Source organism: Canis lupus, chromosome 21 (assembly GCF_011100685.1).
Source record: "Canis lupus familiaris isolate Mischka breed German Shepherd chromosome 21, alternate assembly UU_Cfam_GSD_1.0, whole genome shotgun sequence".
Lineage (NCBI taxonomy): Eukaryota > Metazoa > Chordata > Mammalia > Carnivora > Canidae > Canis > Canis lupus.
In genome coordinates this window covers 21199577-21218062 of record NC_049242.1, presented here as the reverse complement: position 1 = coordinate 21218062, position 18486 = coordinate 21199577, and the positions used below count along the sequence as shown (strand labels likewise).

At 37.1% G+C, this 18486-nt stretch overlaps 1 protein-coding gene across 5 annotated transcripts in view; it reads right to left on the bottom strand.

The window, feature by feature from the left end:
- RSF1 (remodeling and spacing factor 1) overlaps positions 1-18486 on the bottom strand; it is a 155958-nt gene that overhangs the window by 21074 nt on the left and 116398 nt on the right. For 4 of the 5 annotated variants that reach the window (XM_038568506.1, XM_038568508.1, XM_038568510.1 and 1 more), the window contains 4 exons: positions 12582-14347; positions 10607-10813; positions 2988-3092; positions 1804-1883 (listed from right to left, as the gene is read on the bottom strand). In XM_038568506.1, the coding sequence (XP_038424434.1) occupies positions 1804-1883; positions 2988-3092; positions 10607-10813; positions 12582-14347 (2158 nt within the window). The remainder of the gene's footprint in view (positions 1-1803; positions 1884-2987; positions 3093-10606; positions 10814-12581; positions 14348-18486) is intronic. The other variant, XM_038568507.1, reaches the window with a different exon arrangement.

The following is an 18486-nucleotide window of genomic DNA, read 5'->3' as shown; positions in this document are numbered from 1 at the left end:
GTTAGATCTTTTCTAGTGTCAAAAACAGAAACAGGAACAACTATAAATATCAGAATAACCCTAAATAATTACATACCAGACTATTATCCAGAGTTTCTAAATACAAAGGTATTTAAGACAAGTGATTTTTAAAGATGAAATATTTTTATCTCCTAGTCAACTTTAGAGATTAGTTTTGCCTTTAAAAGAAGTAGCATCCATTATAAACCAGAGAGCTCAAGTTGACTAGTAAGGAATAAAACAGGAACTGGAGGCTGAACCTACAGAGTTCACAGTATGGGGGAGTAAAGGGAGAGGATTATCAAATGAGCTAGCTGACTGTTAAAGCAAGCTAAATTTTGGGGTGGAAGACTATGAGACAGCAGGTGAAAGTTACAGTAGCAGCAAATGAAGGTAGTAAGACCAACCAGGAGACATTGCTTAGATTTTCTCACAATATGTATGAATGGGCATCAAATCCTCCTGATTAAGCTTCTGAAAATTCTCTTTTAACACCTCTACTTTATTATGTAAGGAATGCTCTAGTTCAGGCCTAACCAGCTCTCCTAATCTCCACTGCAACAGTCTCAACCCTAATTCTCTCATTCTTATACTAGGGCATTTTTCTGAGATAAAGATCTGATTATACTTATCTCTCCTTTGATGGGTCTCCTAGTACCTGTAGAAATAATTCAAATTCCCTAGTCAGATATGCCAAACTGTGCACAATTCGGCCTCAATCTACTTTTCAACTTCATCTCCTACCACTGTCCCCTTCTCATGTCCACATTTTATTTTTGCTTGCATTTGGCTCTTTGCCTGAAATACACTTTCTCTGCTTGTCCAACCCTATGTTATCTTCCAAGGACTTGCTTGATAACCCAAACCCTTAACAGAACTAAAATGCCCCTCCACAGTATTTTTGTACTGTTCTGAATAAACCATAATCTGTCTACTTTATTGTATCATTGGCTCCTCTGTCTGTATTCTGCCAGAGGTTAGTTCCATATAAGGAGAGCTTTGTCTCATTCATCTTTTCTCTTTAGTCTGATACACAGTAGGCATGAATGACTGTTTGGCAATAGATTAATCAAAGAAAGTACAAATAAATATAAATAAACAAACTTACTGTCCTGATTTTGAGCCCCCTTTTAAAGATTGGGTTCAACTCCAGTCTTACCTCTTTCAAGAAGTCTTCTCCAACTGCTTTAGGACAACATTGTGGTGGTAAATTGAAAAGGGAGGTGTTTCTTAAGACTAGAAGTTATGACTCTTATGACACAGTTCAGCATTTAAATGCTCTTTATTTTACCAGTGTTAATTCTGCCCACACAAAGAGGTGACATGGATAACTAGACCAGTTCTTAGAATTTTCTTGCACTCATTACAATACTTAGTAAGATATATATCCTCCACAATAACTGGGCCAATATTTATTCAGAGTGGGTTTTGAAAAATATTTTAGATCAGGAGTTCGGCAGGTCATAAGGTTTTTGTTGTAACTACTCAACTATGGTGCTATAGTGTTAAAGCAGCAACAGATAATATATAAACAAATGAACATGGCTATGTTTTTTTTATGGACAATGAAACTGGAATATAGAATTTTCATCTGTCATGAAATAAGATTCTTGTTTTGATGTTTTTCAATCATTTAAAAATGAAAAAAATTCCCAGTAATACAAAAACAAGAAGCATGTCAAATTTCACCTACAGGTCACAGTTTGCCAATTCTTACTTTAGATAGATATGTTAACCTATAATGCAAAATAATTTTACTATCAAATTCCCAAGTAAAACATTAACACACACATATCACAATACCTGCGTTCAGCACGCTCCTTCTTCTTTAAGGCAACATCCAAATCCTGCAATTGTTCTTCTAATTTCTCACACAGTAGTTTCTGAAAGAGCAAAACATGAGTATTATTCCTTTTCTTTTTGTTTAATTTTAAAGAAATAACTACACCCAGAGAGGGCTTGAACTTATGATCAAGAGTCACATGCTCTACTCACTGAGCCAGCCAGGTGCCTCATGAGTGTCATTTTTAACACTTTTTCTCATGATCATTTATCCCTTGCATGCTGGCTCATGGATACTGGGCTATGCTGAGAGCTGATGAGGGGTCACATAGTGAATGAACACGAAGATGGTCCTTGTGTTTAATTACAAAAAGAGGTGCTTTAGCCTCCAGTGAACTGAATATGAGCACAGTATCTCTGCAGTAACACATCAGAGAAACTCCTAGCCTCATTAAGAAATACATTTTATGCCTACTTTGCTGGTGATAATCAATGTTTAAGATAGCATTTGGCTCAACATCTTTATAGTGATTAAAAAGTTTTAAGAATCGCCCATTTTTAAGGGAGATGGTTCTATGTACAATATAATGGTGGCAATCACTATTTTTAAAAAAGAGAATGGGAAAAAATTACAAAACCATGCCACATGGTTACTGGGTCAAAACAGAAATGAAGAATGTAACTCAGAAAGCTATGCTAAGCCAAGGAAGTCTGTTTCACTGGGAGATGCAATAAAGCCTATCATTTTTAAAGCAAAATCAGACTGGACCTGTGAGAAAGGACCCCTGGGGTGCAGTGGCATAAAGATAGCCTGTTGTTCAACTTTCAAAAGAAATTCACCTGAATCAAGATATAAGAGAAATATAACCCATGTTTCTATTCATAGTAGCATCATAATGGCACAAAATTCATAATATCAACTCTAAAGGGATAAAAGAACAGGAAGAAACTTATTTCTTCCCTTATATATCATTTTAATTTGGGGCTATTTGTGCCTATAACAAATGTGAAAAAAAAAAGAACACCTAAAAGATATTAATAAAAGAGAATTGTTTCAATAGTCTCAAATTTACAGAACTTTAAATGAAAGGTAAACAGTATTTACAAAATGCTCTGAAAATGAAAAATGTTTAGTGGCTGTCCAGAAGTTTTAATAATCGGAATATAAAACCAAAGACTAAAAACAAAGGTGTGCTGGGTCATACATGTTGGCAAGGAGGGCAGAACCATTCTCCATCTGGGATGATCATCAGAGGAGGACGAAGGCAGGCAGTGTGGTATCCACTGTCACAAGAGTCACACAGAAGAATCTGAAATAAACCAGGGGTTAATGTCAACCTAATTCTATGACTAAAATTCAATGACTCTGAAGTTAAAGACATTTCAATATTTCTTAGTACTATACTATGAAATATACAATTTCACAGTATCTTTATGTGCAAAAAACTAAAAAAGTTCTGCTAATTGAGATCTAACATGACATTTTTAATTTAATTTTGTATTTTTTAAAGATTTTATTTATTTATTCATGAGAGACATAGAGAGAGAGAGAGAGGCAGAGACACAGGCAGAGGGAGAAGCAGGCTCCATGCAGGGAGCCCGATATGGGACTTGATCCCAGGTCTCCAGGTCTCCAGGATCACACCCGGGGCCGAAGGTGGCGCTAAACCGCTGGGCCACCATGGCTACCCTAACATGACATTTTTTAAAAGAGAAAACAAAATAATTTACAATATGTTAAATTACAAAATCCAGTGAAAAATTACAAGTTCTTTTTTTTTAAAAAAAGATTTTATTTGACAGAGAGCAGGTGTAGGGGGAGGAGCACAGAAGGAGAGGAAAAGAATCTCTAGCAGATTCCATGCTTCCATGCGGAGCCTGACGTGGGGTTCAATCTCATGACCCTAGCCAAAACCAAGAGCCGGTCACTCAAGTGACTACATCACCGAGGTACCCTATAAGTTCTTCTTTTTTATTTACTTATTTTTTAATTATTATTTTTTAAGATTTTATTTATCCGAGAGAGAGAGAGAGAGGGAGAGAGACGGAGGGAGGGGCAAGCAGAGGCAGAAGCAGGTTCCATGTAGGGAGCCTGATGTGGGACTTGAGCCTGGAATCCCGGATCACGCCCTGAGCTGAAGGCAGACACTTAACCCCTGAGCCACCCAGGCGTCCCAAGTTGTTGTTGTTGTTCTTCTTCCTCTTCTTCTTCTTTTTTTAAAAGTATTTTATTTTACTTATTTTTTATATTAGGCTCCACGCCCAGTGTGGAGCTCAATGCAGGGCTTGAACTCACAACCTGATCAAGACCTGAGCTGAGATCAAGGGTCAGACACTTAACCAACTGAGCCACCCAGGAATCTCTTAGGATTTTATTTTTAAGGAGTCTCAACATCCAATATGGGGCTCAAACTCACACCTCGAGATCAAGAGTCACATGCTCTACTTATTGAGCTAGCCAGGTGCCCCAAATTATAAGTTCTTCTGAACTAGAGTTGCAATCCTTTTTATAATGTGCCTTGAGGACTGTAACAACATATCCTTAACAGAGTTTTACAGTTCAATCATCATAAACTTCCTTACTACACATAGGATTTAAAAAATACAGATAATTCCCACTTTTAAAGAAAAAACTTTTAGTTATTTATTTGACAGAGAAAGAGAAAGCACAAGCAGGGGGAGCGGCAGGCAGAGGGAGGAGAAGCAGGTCCTCGGTGGATCAGAGAGGTTGACTTGAGGCTTGGCCCCAGGACCCCTGGAACATGATCTGAGCTTAAGTCAGATGCTTAACTGACTGACCCACCCAGGTGCCCCAATTCCCACTTTAAATATAGTATTTCGGGGCAGCCTGGGTGGCTCAGCAGTTTAGCGCCACCTTCAGCCCAGGGCCTGATCCTGGAGACCTGGGATCGAGCCCCACGTTGGGCTCCCTGCATGGCGCCTGCTTCCTGCTTCTCCCTTTGCCTGTGTCTCTGCCTCTCTCTCTCTCTCTCTCTCTGTGTGTGTGTCTCTCATGAATGAATAAAATTTTAAATAAATAAACAAACAAATAAATAAAGTATTTCAATTACCTGTCTGTAAGAAACATTCATGATCCTTTTTATAATGTAAATTCAAATATGGAAGGGACAAAGGTATGAGGAATAGAGCTATACTTAGGACCATTATGTTCGCAAACAAAGGCTAACAGTAATTAGATTTAAGTCGTCATTTTATATTATTGGAGTTTAAGATGACCAATTCTCTGAAATTTAAAATGTACCTCAGGAATATTTAACTTAAAAACACTTATTTTTAAATAATTTTATATTTCATTAGAGTTGCAAAGATAGTAGAATTCCCATAAATCTTTTACACTGCTTCCATTAATGTTAACATCTCACATAACCTTGGGACACTTATAAAAATTAAGAAATTAATATGAGTACATTACTATGAACTGATCAACAGACCTTATTCAGATTTCACCAGCTATTCCACTAATGTTCTTTTTCTGATTCCAGAATGCAATCCAGGATATTATATTGCATTTTATATGAACACTAAAATTAGTGGGTGAAATTTTTTAATTACTGTGGTTGATTTTAAGTTTTATCTTCAAATTCTTTGATACTCCACTAGTGCTCCAGAAAGTGGAGCTTAATTCTCCTCCCCTTGAGTGTGGGTTGGACTTATTGCTTCTAATGAGAATAGGTATGCAAAGTGAAAAGTAGTAATTTTACAGTGATAAAAAAACCAACAGATATTACTGTGATCAAGGTTACTATTACTAGTAAAAGTCATGATGATATCATATATCATATGCACATTAAATGCAATATAATAGGAGATTTTCTTAATCTCCTCCAATCTGTAACAGTTGCTTAGTCTTTGTCTTCCATGACAGTTTAAGAGTACTAGTCAGATATTATGTAGACAGCTCCTCAGTTTGGGTTTGTTTGAGGTATTCCCTTGATAAGACTCAAGTTATGGGTTTTGGAGAAGAGTACCACAGAGGTGAAGTGCCCTGCTCATTGCATCACATCTGGAGGTATATGATATCATCATGACTTTGCATACCTATTCTCATTAGAAGCAGTAAGTTCAACTCACACTCAAGGGAGAAGAATTAAGCTCCACTTTCTGGAGAGTGGAGTATCAAAGAATTTGAAGATAAAACTTAAAATCAACCACAGTAATTAAAAAATTTCACCCACTAATTTTAGTGCTCATCAGCACTACATTATTGCTTGCAACAATTGCTACCGTGGTGTTCTAATGATGATCATCTATTTTCTTCATGCCTTCTATTATTTTGAATTCTTCTGTAAAGAAAATATGACCTTCAGGACGCCTGGGTGGCTCAGCGGTTAAGCGCCTGCCTTTGGCTTGGGGCGTGATCCTGGAGTCATGGGATCGAGTCCCGTATCAGGCTCCCTGCATGGAGCCTGCTTCTCCCTCTGCCTATATCTCTGCCTTTCTCTCTCTGTGTCTTTCATGAATAAATAAATAAATATCTTAAAAAAAAAAGAAAATATGACCGTCACCCCTATTTATTTGTTTATCCAGTCACTTCTTTGTATCAGGCTGACTAATGAAGATTAGAAGATTTTATTTATTCATGAGAGACACACAGAGAGAGGCAGAGACATAGGAGGAGGGAGAAGCAGGCTCCCTGGGAGAGCCCGATAAGGAAGGCAATCCCAGGATCCCAGGAGATCACGATCTGAGCCGAAGACAGATGCTCAACCACTGAGCCACCCAGGTGTCACTGGGTTAGAATTTAAAACCATTATTTATTATTCAAATTGCCCCAGCAACAGGCACTTTGCTAGTTCTTTCAAGTTCGTTCCTGTGTCCTTAGGACTCATCTGCATCCCTTTTTTTTAAAGCACTTTATCACTTTCTGACACTATAGAACACTCCAGGCACATCTTGTTATTTTCCCTGCCCAAGCCTTTGAATTAGCCATTTCTCCTAGAAACCCTGTTTCCTTTAGTGGAGAATGGTATTTAGAAACCAACATCTGGGGAGTACCTGGGTGGATCAGTTGGTTAAGAGTCCAACTCTTGATTTCAGCTCAGGTCGTGATCTCAGGGTCATGAGATCAGGCCCTGTGCTGGGCTCTGCACTCAGTGTAGAGTCTGCTTCTCCCTCTCCCTGATCTCTCTCTCTCAAATAAATACAATCTTAAAAAAAAGAAAAAAGAAAAAAAAATCAACATCTAGGTACTGAATGCTATGATACTAGGTATCACTGCTTCTGGGCTCTCTCAGAGGACAGAACTATGATATATATGTATGTATAGCAACCCATGTATACACATAGATCTATATTAAAATAAGCATGAGTTCACACTAGTATCTCCAGCTCTGATCCAGCACAACAGGGCTCATTCGAGCCTTTGATATTGTTTATCTGCAACTTCCTTTTACTGACACTGAGAAAACTGCCTCCAATCCCCTCACTTCATTTATTTGTTCAACTGTAGTACAGATGTAAAGCAGTTTCTAAAATGCTAACACAAATCGCGAGTAGAGGAGGGCAGTGGGATACGTACCCATGTGCAGCGATTTAAAAGTGAAAAGCTGCCTTCTCCCTTCTCTGAACCATGCATCATCATCTGCTGCCAATACCCAGAACTCAATACTAAGTCATGTTAGTGTTTTACCTGAGTTATAGGACTGACTGATCACAGGCATATGGGGACTAATCTGGGCACTGGATTTCATTCATTGCATTGTTTCCACGGTAAAACATAATCTAAATTTCAAATAACAAAATTAAAAGTAAACTTCTGGGATGCAATTTCTTTAAAAAGTGATATTTGTCTCTATTAGAGATAAAGATAAAATTCCATTAAAATAAATCCAATTGTGTAGGATTTCCAAGCCTCAGGCAATGATCCACTTATTTTGACTAAAGCATCTGGAATATCCTATAGAGTTCTAGACTCATCAATGAATTCATTGTTTTTCTGCTGTAAGCTCATTGAAGACAAGGATCATACCTTTTTTTTTTCATATTTTATTTATTTATTTGAGAGAGAGAACACAAGCAGAGGGAGAGGCAGAGGGAGAAGCAGACTCCTTATGGAGCAGGGAGCCTGAGGATGGGCTTGATCCCAGGTTCCTGGGATCATGACCAGAGCCAACGTCAGATGCTTCACCAACTGAGCTACCCAGGTCGCAAGGACCATGTCTTTCTAATTCAGCATTATTTCCATACCACTTAACACATAATAATTGCTTGACATTTTGATCTGATGATTATTCTTAAACACTGGGCATAGGGATCCCTGGGTGGCGCAGCGGTTTGGCGCCTGCCTTTGGCCCAGGGCGCGATCCTGGAGACCCGGGATCGAATCCCACGTCGGGCTCCTGGTGCATGGAGCCTGCTTCTCCCTCTGCCAGTGTCTCTGCCTCTCTCTCTCTCTCTCTCTGTGTGTGACTATCATAAATAAATAAAAATTAAAAAAAAAAAAAAAAAAACACTGGGCATAAGGAATCCACTGCTATTTGGGATCTTCAGTTTCTAATGTCACTCTTTTTTGGCACAGTAATCAGCAATGGGATTTTCAGAGTAGTTACTAAAATGACCAACTAAATGAAAGTCCTTTATGTGTATTCCAAGAAGGGTGCAACTTTCTCCAGCTCCTCAATATCATCTCTGCTCACTTCATATTACTTCTCATTTCTTCACACCCTTTTGTTGCTGACATCTATTGCTGTCTCAGTCAAAATGCACTCTCTTAGTTTAGTTTAAAAAGATATTAGAAATGGCAGGGAAAGAACATAAGTGTTAATTTTTGATTTGGAGAGCAGAAAAGACCACTATCTCCAATCTTCTCCTGGTCTTTTTCCACACAAAACTCTTGACCTAACTTTCACTGCCTGATGATCATAAAAATTCTTGGAAGGGTCTTCTCAGCCTAATTTCAACACATATTCTTTTCAGAGCTGAAGTCATTCTCTGGTTCTAAGTTGTTGTTTTTTTTTTTTTTTAAGATTTTATTTATTTATTCATGAGAGACAGAAAGAGAGAGAGGCAGGGACACAGGCAGAGGGTGAAGCAGGCTCCCTGCAGGGAGCCCGACGTGGGACTCGATCCCGGGACTCCAGGATCATGCCCTGGGTCAAAGGCAGGCACTAAACCGCTGAGCCACCTAGGGATCCCCTAGGTTTTATCTTTTATTTGAACCTTCTGAAACTACAGAATATGATAAACATTATTGATAGATTTAATTTCTAAATATGAATTAAACATTAGGGAAGAAAAAGAACAAGTAAACCACAAATAACTTTAGCACATAACAGATGTCAGGAACTATGCTAAGCCAACTTTACATAACTTACTAAAAACAACCCTCAGCAGGGGGCACCTGGGTGGCTCAGTCGGTTTGCCTGCCTTCCAGTCAGGTTATAATCCCATGGTCCTGGGATGGAGTTCCACATTGGGCTCCCTGCTCAGCAGGAGTCTGCTTCTTCCTCTGCTCCTTACCCAGCTTGAGGTCTCTTTCTCTCTCTCTCAAGTAAATAAATAAAATCTTAAAAAAAAAAAAAAAAAAAAAAAAAAAAAAACCTTTCCAAAACCCTCAGCAGTCTCTCCTTTGCTGTCCTACCCACTTCCTTGTGGTGTATTCAATAAACTTCTATCTCCTTTAAAAAGCAAACAAACAAAGAACACTAACAAGAAATATGTGATAGTATTTCCATTTTAAAACAAACAAAATAAGATGCCAAGAAGAGAGCACCAGGTAAGTGGTGGAAGCAGGACCTGTATCCACACTGGTCTGACTCCCTTGGTTTTCCATCACCCCACACTGCTTTCTTTCTTTCTCTCTCTTTTTTTAAAAATATATTTTATTTATTTATTCATGAGAGACACAGAGAGAGAGAGAGAGGCAGAGGGGGAAGCAGGCTCCATGCAAGGAGCCTGACATGGGACTCGATCCCGGGTCTCCAGGATCACATCCTGAACTGAAGGCGGTGCTAAACCGCTGAGCCACTGAGGCTGCCCCCCACACTGCTTTCTAAGAAAGAGTCTTGGAGAATTATCTCACATGAATCTTCCAAACTTTATTGGATTTGGAAAAGTTTCTGCTACACAAATTCTAGCTACATGGAAGCATCTTTCTTTACTTTTCTTTCTACTTAGAAGTTGGAAATTGCCTCTAAAGTCACATCTACTCAAAACAGACCAGTTGCACAGAATTGGGCATTAACAAAAGTGTTTCTTAAATAGGCTCTTTAGAAAGCTCTTATGAACTGCAAAAATTATATAAACAGGTAAGGAACTGGATTTCCTGATTTACGCTACCTTTGAAGAACTTACTTCCTAGGTAAGAAAGTACCATGTAAATCTGTCACTATTCTTCTAGAACTTACCCTCTTTTTTTTTTTTTTTTTAGAATTCCCCATTTTCTAAAGTTTAAAGCCCTACTAGGTTATTACTTGACTTAAATGTTGTTACAGAAGGCAATAAGGTGTTTAGGCCTTACTTCTTTACAGTTGGCACTTCAGAAATATCATTATAAATTAAAGGGAAAGAAGAAACATTTAAAGGAAAAGAACAAAATAGAAAAATTTGAATGAATTAATTGATCTATGAGAAGAAGTTAGGAGTGTATCCTTAAGTAGAGGAAATGTCAGCATATAAACCCAGTAGAAAGCAGAATTGGGTTATTACTTGAGAAACAGAAATAAAGGTTATTTTATTTTGTACACAAAGCTGTGCCAGCATTAAAATATTTCAAATTATGCTCAAACCCAAAAGACTCAGACTGGATTGGGTAACCACAGCATGCCAGTAAAATGAATGTGGTTCATTTAGATCAGGTACTTACTAGTTCAGGATGGTTTGGAAGGCCACATTTTTTGCATGGTTCATCATCATCTGCTAGGATGGCTTCTTCGCTTTCCTTTTCTTCCTCTTCCTCTGAAGCTGCAGATGATTTTTCACTGTCCGATGCTTCACTTTCATCATTGCTAGAATATTTCCATCTACCACGTGTTCGAGAACCAGTCCATCGAACTTTGCCTTTGGGTTTTACCTTGTATAAAATTAAAAATTGGAATAATTTGGTATAATAAGAACATTAAAGAACAAACTTCTCATTATATGTCCATTTGCAGTCAAAATACAAGAAGAAAATGAAAATTACTGTGTCTTTATCACAGATCTACCTACTATTATATTTCAGTAATATTCCAATATTTATTCTACTTTCGTTGGGGGGGATAATTAACATCTTGTCTTATAAGCATTTTCCCTAGTCATAAAGTATATTGTTAACATCACTGTAAATGACCATATAAGATGCCATCACATAAGATGCCATCACACAACTGTATTTATCTAATCCCTTACTAAATAAATAGACATTTAGGTAGTTTCCCAGTTTTTCACTTTCATAAAAAATGGCTCCTTATAAATATAAACTTTTACAAACCTCTGTAGTTAGGATAAATTCCTTGAAGAGCATTCTGGGTCAAAGGCCATGCACATTTTAAAGGCTTTCTAATAGAGCACTGAATATATTCTCACATATTGCTATATAAAGTTTTAAATTCCCATATTAGAGATGAATTAAAAAATTTTCATGGGTCAGAACTGCATATAAAAATCCTGACAAATATAAAGAAGCATTATTCAGAGATTAGGTTTATAATGTTGTAAACTGCTTTTTATTGCCTTGTTTCAGTCTTTTAATTCATATTTCAGTTCATTCCTACAGTGTAAGTCCCCATCAATGATCAAAATAATTCTAACAACAGAAGGGGAAAAATTTTTTTAAATAAAGAAATTAAAAATTCAGTATTTCAGGGAACAAAGGATCACTTACAATGAAGAAGTGATCTGATCATTTAAATAAATTAAAAATAAAAGTAGCACTTTTAATTTTAACAAACTCCTATAAGCTAGCTGTATACTTGTACAAGATTTTGCTTAAAATAAAAGTCATAGAAAAAAGAATTCTGGCTTCTAAGACTAATGATTAAAATAGGGGAAGAAGATGCTCTCATACACGGTAATGAGAGAATATACTAATGGGGCCTTTTGGGGAGGCCAATGTGGCAATAGCTACCAAAAGTTAAAGTATACACATGCCCCTTGACCCAGCAATGCCAATTCTAGGAGTCTATTCTAAAGAAATACTCACTTATGTCCAAAAGGATCTTCAATGCAGCATTGCCTGTAATAGTGAAAAATTGGAAACAACCTAAATGTCAATCAATAAGGGAGTGGTTAAATAAGCTGAGGTACATCCACACTATGGAATACTATGTAGCCATCAATAACCAAAAGGTAGACTACATCTACTGACATAGAAAGAATTCAGACACACACTGATAAGTGAAAAATTCATAGAAAAATGAACACATTTATCTTTTAAGTGAACGGGTAAATATTTATGAACATAAATATGAATTGGAAAAAGATGTGGAAAAAGAACTGGAAAGACATGCATCCAAAACTGTTAATAGTGTTTACGTGACATTTTGATTTTTCAATCCCACAGCTTGAGTATTATCTGCATAGTTTACAAAGAGAACATATTCCCTGTAATAGAGAAAAAGTTTAAAAGATGACAAGATTATATAGTCTGAAATTTAATGTCTGGAATACTAGTGAGAAAAGATATCTCAGCTATAGGAAGAAAGATATATATATATATATACATATATATATATATATATATACACACACACACACACACACATATATATATTAAAGTTCTCTTTAGCCAAAACCAAGAGTCACACTTAGGCCCAATTATTTCTAATAAAAATTAAAGCTCAGAACAGGAGAAATTTTACCTTGCTTACTTTAGAATTCGTATCCTTCTCTGTTTTTTTCATATTTTCTTTTTTGTCTGCTTTCTGCAAAGCTGCTGACTCTTCTTCTACCTCATCTTCTCCTTCTCCTCTTTTTTTATCAGCTTTCTGATCTCTGATCTCAGCCACTTTTGCTGTGGGTCTTGATATTCTTGGAGATCTCCTTAAAGTACGACCCACATTTGTTTTCTCTTCTTCCTTTTCTGTCTTCTCTTGCTTGGTTTCTTGTTCTAGAATTTGGGGAGGACAATCTGGCTTTTTCTTTCGACTGGATATCCTAATTGTTAATTTGATGCCCTCTTTCTGCCTTTCAGAGGTTATCTCTGTGTTTTCTGAGGCAGTGGTTTCTTCCTCAGGAACCAGCTTATATTTAAATTTGCTTTTTTGCACAGAACTCTTTGCCTCAGAAGGATCTTCTGTGCCAGAGGTCTGGGCATTGTCCAGATTATCCGTTTCTACCTTTGTGGATTCAGAATCCTTTTTTAGAATTTCTGGGTCTGTTTTTTCCAGGGGCTGACCTTCTGTGGAACTTGTGTTCTGACATTCTACCACCTCTTTTTCTGAGGCTAACTTCTCACAGTGGTCTGTCATGTTAGACGGTGCTGAACCTTCAGCTGCCTCTGGAGAGACTGGCTTTCCTGATTCTGGAGTATACTTTGGAGCCTCCTCTGGTATTGGACTCAATCTTTCTGTGTCCTTCTCAAGAAAAGTCTTTTTGGACTTCTCTAACTTTTCAAGACATTCTAGGACTGGTGGGCGCTTATCCTTTTTACTTTTGGAAGACTTCTCGTCAACTTTCAGGGTACAAGATTCAGTGGCAGATAAAGAGGTTTTCAAAGAGAGATCTTTTGCCATCTCAGAAGACTCAAGAGAGATTTCCATTTCCAGAGGACCAGTTTCCTCTAACTGCCCTTTTTGACTCTGGGGCTCTAAGATTAATATTGAACTATCTGCATCTTTCCCTACAGGGACCACTTCCTTCTCAAGATCGCCTATTTTCATATTCGTTATGACAGAATTTAAGGACTCTGCTCCATTTCCCTCTACGATGACACTTCTATCTTTAGATGGGCTACAGCTATCTTCCTTTGTATCACAAATCCTTGTCTCCATTTGTTCTGTCTTAAAATTTGAAGTTACCTTTTCATCACTAACTTCTCCATTTACCAGTTGTTTCCCTTCATGACCCAAAATAGTAATCGTAGAGATCCTTTTACAAGTCTCTTCCTCTTGCTTTATTTCATCTTTCAAAAACTCTTTTGTTGGAGTAACTGATTTACACAAAGGTCCTTTGATTGGACTGTCAAAATCATCACTCAGTTTAATTTCTCGTTTTTTTAGGGGTATCTTGGCCTGCTGGTCATTTTTAAGTTTTTCGGTTTCTTCAGTAGACTTCTCAGTGATTTCTTGAGAAGATCTAACATTGCCACCAAATTCCAGCCTCTCTGGCTCTAGCTTCTCCATGCTACCTTTGATATCTTTAGGATCTGCTCTAAATTCCTTTACTTCGACTTTAGTGGGTTTGACATTTTCCTTGAAGGAATCACTTTCTTCTTTGATAATCCTTTTTTCCTCACTTTCTGGCAAAGGTTTTTCTAGCTTGACTATGACTGGCAGTTTGACAAGTTCCTTTTCATCTTCTTTTTCTATTTTCACAGTAGCCTCTTCCAGAGCACTGGGTGTAGAACAGTTTTCTGAATCTACTGGCTGCTCTTCACTTTTCATCTTCTCATTTTCCTTCTGTTCCTCTACAAATCAGGAAAAAATTTACATAAATCTAAGCATTTAAGATTATAAAATACAAAAGGCTAAATATAATTGATATTCTCAATTGAAATTTCCCTCTTAAAAAAGGTGGCTTGTCAATGGACATTTGATCAAAAAAGAAACAAAAACCAAAAAACCAAACACTCCAAATCTGACGGTGAAGGAAATTACCAAACCTGAAGCACAACTTCTAAATATCAAAAAATGGGTATTCAGAAAGATTCAGGTTTCTGCTTTATACTTTTAGCTTCAGTGTTCCTCAATGGAATGCAAATGTTTATACAGTTCAAATAATTTATTCAAGCTCAAGTGATGGCTCAAAAATGTGAACTAAAAATACTACATAAAACATTTCCAAAAGACCATATTTGTTTTAAAAACTGACAAATGTTCTTCCTTGCAAGTCACTGAGCACTTCATTTCATTGAGGTAGCACGAGCATGGGAAAATGTTTGTTTTATGCTTTATACAGATTACTAAAAGTAACACAATTCTGCACAGAAAATGAAACATATGCCCACAAAAAGAATAAAAGGTCCATAATCTTAATACCCAGAGGCAGCCACTATTATTATTTTAGGTTACTTCTAGTCCTGTATATTTTTAACAAAGTTGGGATCATGTTGCCCCATTTTTTTTTCATTGAAACATTACCACTATCTTATGATATTTAATGCCTTTTAAGAAATCAGATTTAATTATATAGCAGTCCTCAATGTGGTTGTATTAAAATTTACTTTATCAAATGCCATAGTAAAATTTCAGAAGTTAATATGTTACCAACTATATACATTTATCATCAATTCTTCTTTTTACCTTAATTGGCTATGTATTTCCAACTTTTATAGAGTACTTAATAGTGCAAAAACCAAATCTGGTAAATAGCATAATCTTTGTGATTTTTTTTGCATTAAAAAAATTATTTTAAGTAGGCTCCAGGCTCAGCCTGGAGCCCAATGTGGGGCTGAAACTCACAACCCTGAGATCAAGACCTGAGCTGAGATCAAGAAGAGTTGCATGTTTAACCAACTGAGCCACCCAGGTGCCCCAATAACATTACATTTGAATGGGATTACACAGATTGCACAAACAATATAAACCAGTGCTCAGAGAATCTAAGCAGAGCGTTTTCACAGAATTCATTAAGTACTAATTTTACCTGTATTTCCCATCACTTCACTATATCCCTACAATTGAAAAAAACAGCTCTAAATGGAATTTTACCAAAGTAGTAATTTTTACCAAAAAAATTGCACACATTAAACCAAATTGATAAACTAGAGTTATAATGTATTTCACAGGTATAAAATGGAATAAAAGAGAAGGGAGATGAATCAGGACATGTTTTTGAAAATAAGAACGCAACATCTTTAAAAGAGTAAATATTTTAATTACAAACAACTAGTTCTTTTACTTAATTCATGTTGCAAATATACCATTCAAGAACCACTAAGAACCACTCAGAACCTGAAACAGGAGGTCAGTATTGCTCTTCACTCTTTACATTGTCAATAATTTCATATATGCATGCCACTAAGGAAATTAAAGACATGACATTAATGATCTAATTTGTGTTTTCTCCTTCCCACTGAAAAAGTAGCCTTAGTAAATTCCTGATCATTGAGATCAGTTAGCACATCAGGAAATCTAATTAAATGAATATCTTAACAATTAAAACACTGATTACCAAAAAAAAAAAAAAAAAAACCCACTGATTACCATTTTAAAAAATAACTTCAACTTGTAAAAAGATCATTCAGTTATATATAAGCATTTTCCTGAAGTTTTCTTAAAAAGAAACTGTAAAAGAAATGCAAATGACTTGAAGAGATATAAAATCTGAAGAAACTTTTTTTTTTTTTTTTTTTTTTTAAGAAACAAAACTTAAGGTAAAACTTACTTCAAAACTCACATTGGAGCAGCAACACTGGTTGGCAAACTTGAGGTAATCCAAGAGAAGTATTATCTACCATAGGTTTTTATTTATTTTTATTTTTTTTTTAAAGATTTTGTTTATTTATTCATGAGAGACACACACACACAGAGGCAGAGACACAGGCAGACGGAGAAGCAGGCTCCATGCAGGGAGCCCAATGTGGGACTCGATCCCAGGTCTCCAGGATCAGGCCCTGGGCTGAAGGTGGCGCTAAACCGCTGAGCCACCCGGGCTGCCCTACCATAGTTTTTTTTTTTTTTTTTAATTTTTTCTAATTTATTTATTTATGATAGTCACAGAGAGAGAGAGAGAGAGAGAGGCAGAGACACAGGCAGAGGGAGAAGTAGGCTCCATGCACCGGGAGCCCGATGTGGGATTCGATCCCGGGTCTTCAGGATCTCGCCCTGGGCCAAAGGCAGGCACCACCCAGGGATCCCCTACCATAGGTTTTTAAAGTGGATTCACTCACCTACTCAACAAATATTTACTGATTACCTATTATGTGCTTTCCCAACCATCCCAACCACAATCTCTATGGAATAAAACACTGACTATCCTATAAAAGTTAACTGTAAAGGACATTGCTAGGTATCTACCCAGTATAAACATACCTTTTATTGGGCTTCACTTTATTGTACTTTCCAGATACTGCATTTTGTTCAAATTGGAAGTTTGTGGCAATCTTGCATCAAGCAAGTCTATTGGCACCATTTTTCTAAAAGCATTTGCTCACTTCATGTCTCGGTCACATTTTGGTAATTCTCACAATATTTCAAACTTTTTCATTATACTACGTTTGTTACAGTGATTTGTTATCAGTGATCATTTGATGTTACTATTATAATTGCTTTGGGGCTCCACAAACCACACCCATTTAAGACGGTCAACTTAAAATTGTGTGTGTTCTGACTACTCCACCAACTGACCAACCCCCCCATCTCTCCTTCTCCTTGGGCCTTCCTATTCCCTGAGACACATCAATACTGAAATTAGGCCAGCTAATATTTTACAATGGCCATTAAGTATTTGAGGGAAAGGAAAAGTCACACATCCCTCAATTTAAATCAAAAGTTAGAAATGATTAAGCTTACTGAGTAAGGCATGTCAAAAGCCCAGACAGGTCAACAACAATGCATCTTATACCAAATAGCTGGCCAAGTTGTGAATGCAAAGGAAAAGTCCTTGGAAGAAATTTTAAAAGTGCCACTCCAGGGATGCCTGGGTGGCTGAGCAGTTAACCGTCTGCCTTCTACCCAGGGCGTGATCCTGGAGTCCCAGGATCGAATCCTGCATTGGGCTCCCTGCAGGGAGGCTGCTTCTCCCTCTGCCTATGTCTCTGCCTCTCTCTCTGTGTCTCTCATGAATAAATAAAATCTTTTTTTTTTTTAAAGTGCCACTCCACTGATCACGATTAAAACAACAACAACAACAAAAACAGAAGCAAACAGCCTTTATTGCCAATATGCTGAAAGTTTTAATAGTCTAGACAGAAGATCAAACCAGCCACAATATTCCCTTAATGCAAAGGCTAATCCACAGCAAGGCCCTAACTTTTCTCAATTCCATAAAGGCTGAGAGAGGGTAAAGAAGGTACAGAAGAAAACCCTGGAGCTTGCAGAAGTTGATTTATCAGGTTTAAGAAGCCATAGAGACATAACATAAAAGTGCAAGCAAAACAGCAAGTGCTGAAGCAGAAGCTGTAGTTACCCAGAAGACATAGCCAAGAAAATTCATGAAGGTGGCTACACCAAACAACAGATTTTCCATGCAGATAAAATAAGGCTTCTAATGGAAGACAATGTAGGATTTTCATAGCTAGAAAGAAGTCAATGCAGGCTTCAAAGCTTCAAAGGACAAGCTGACTCTCCTGTTAGGGGCTAATACATGACTTGGAGTTGAAGCCAATGCTCATTTACCGTTCTGAGAATCCTAGGGCCCTTAAGAATTATGCTAAATCTACTGTGTCGGTGCTCCATGAATGGAACAATAAAGTCTGGATGAGATCACATCTGTTTACAACATGGTTTCCTGAATATCTCAAGCCCACTATTGAGATAACTGCTCAGAAATAAAGATTCCTTTCAAAATATTACTGTTCATTGACAATGAATTTGGTTACCCAAGAGCTCTGATGGAGAGGGACGAGATGGATGTTGTTTTCATGCCTGCTGATACAACATCCAT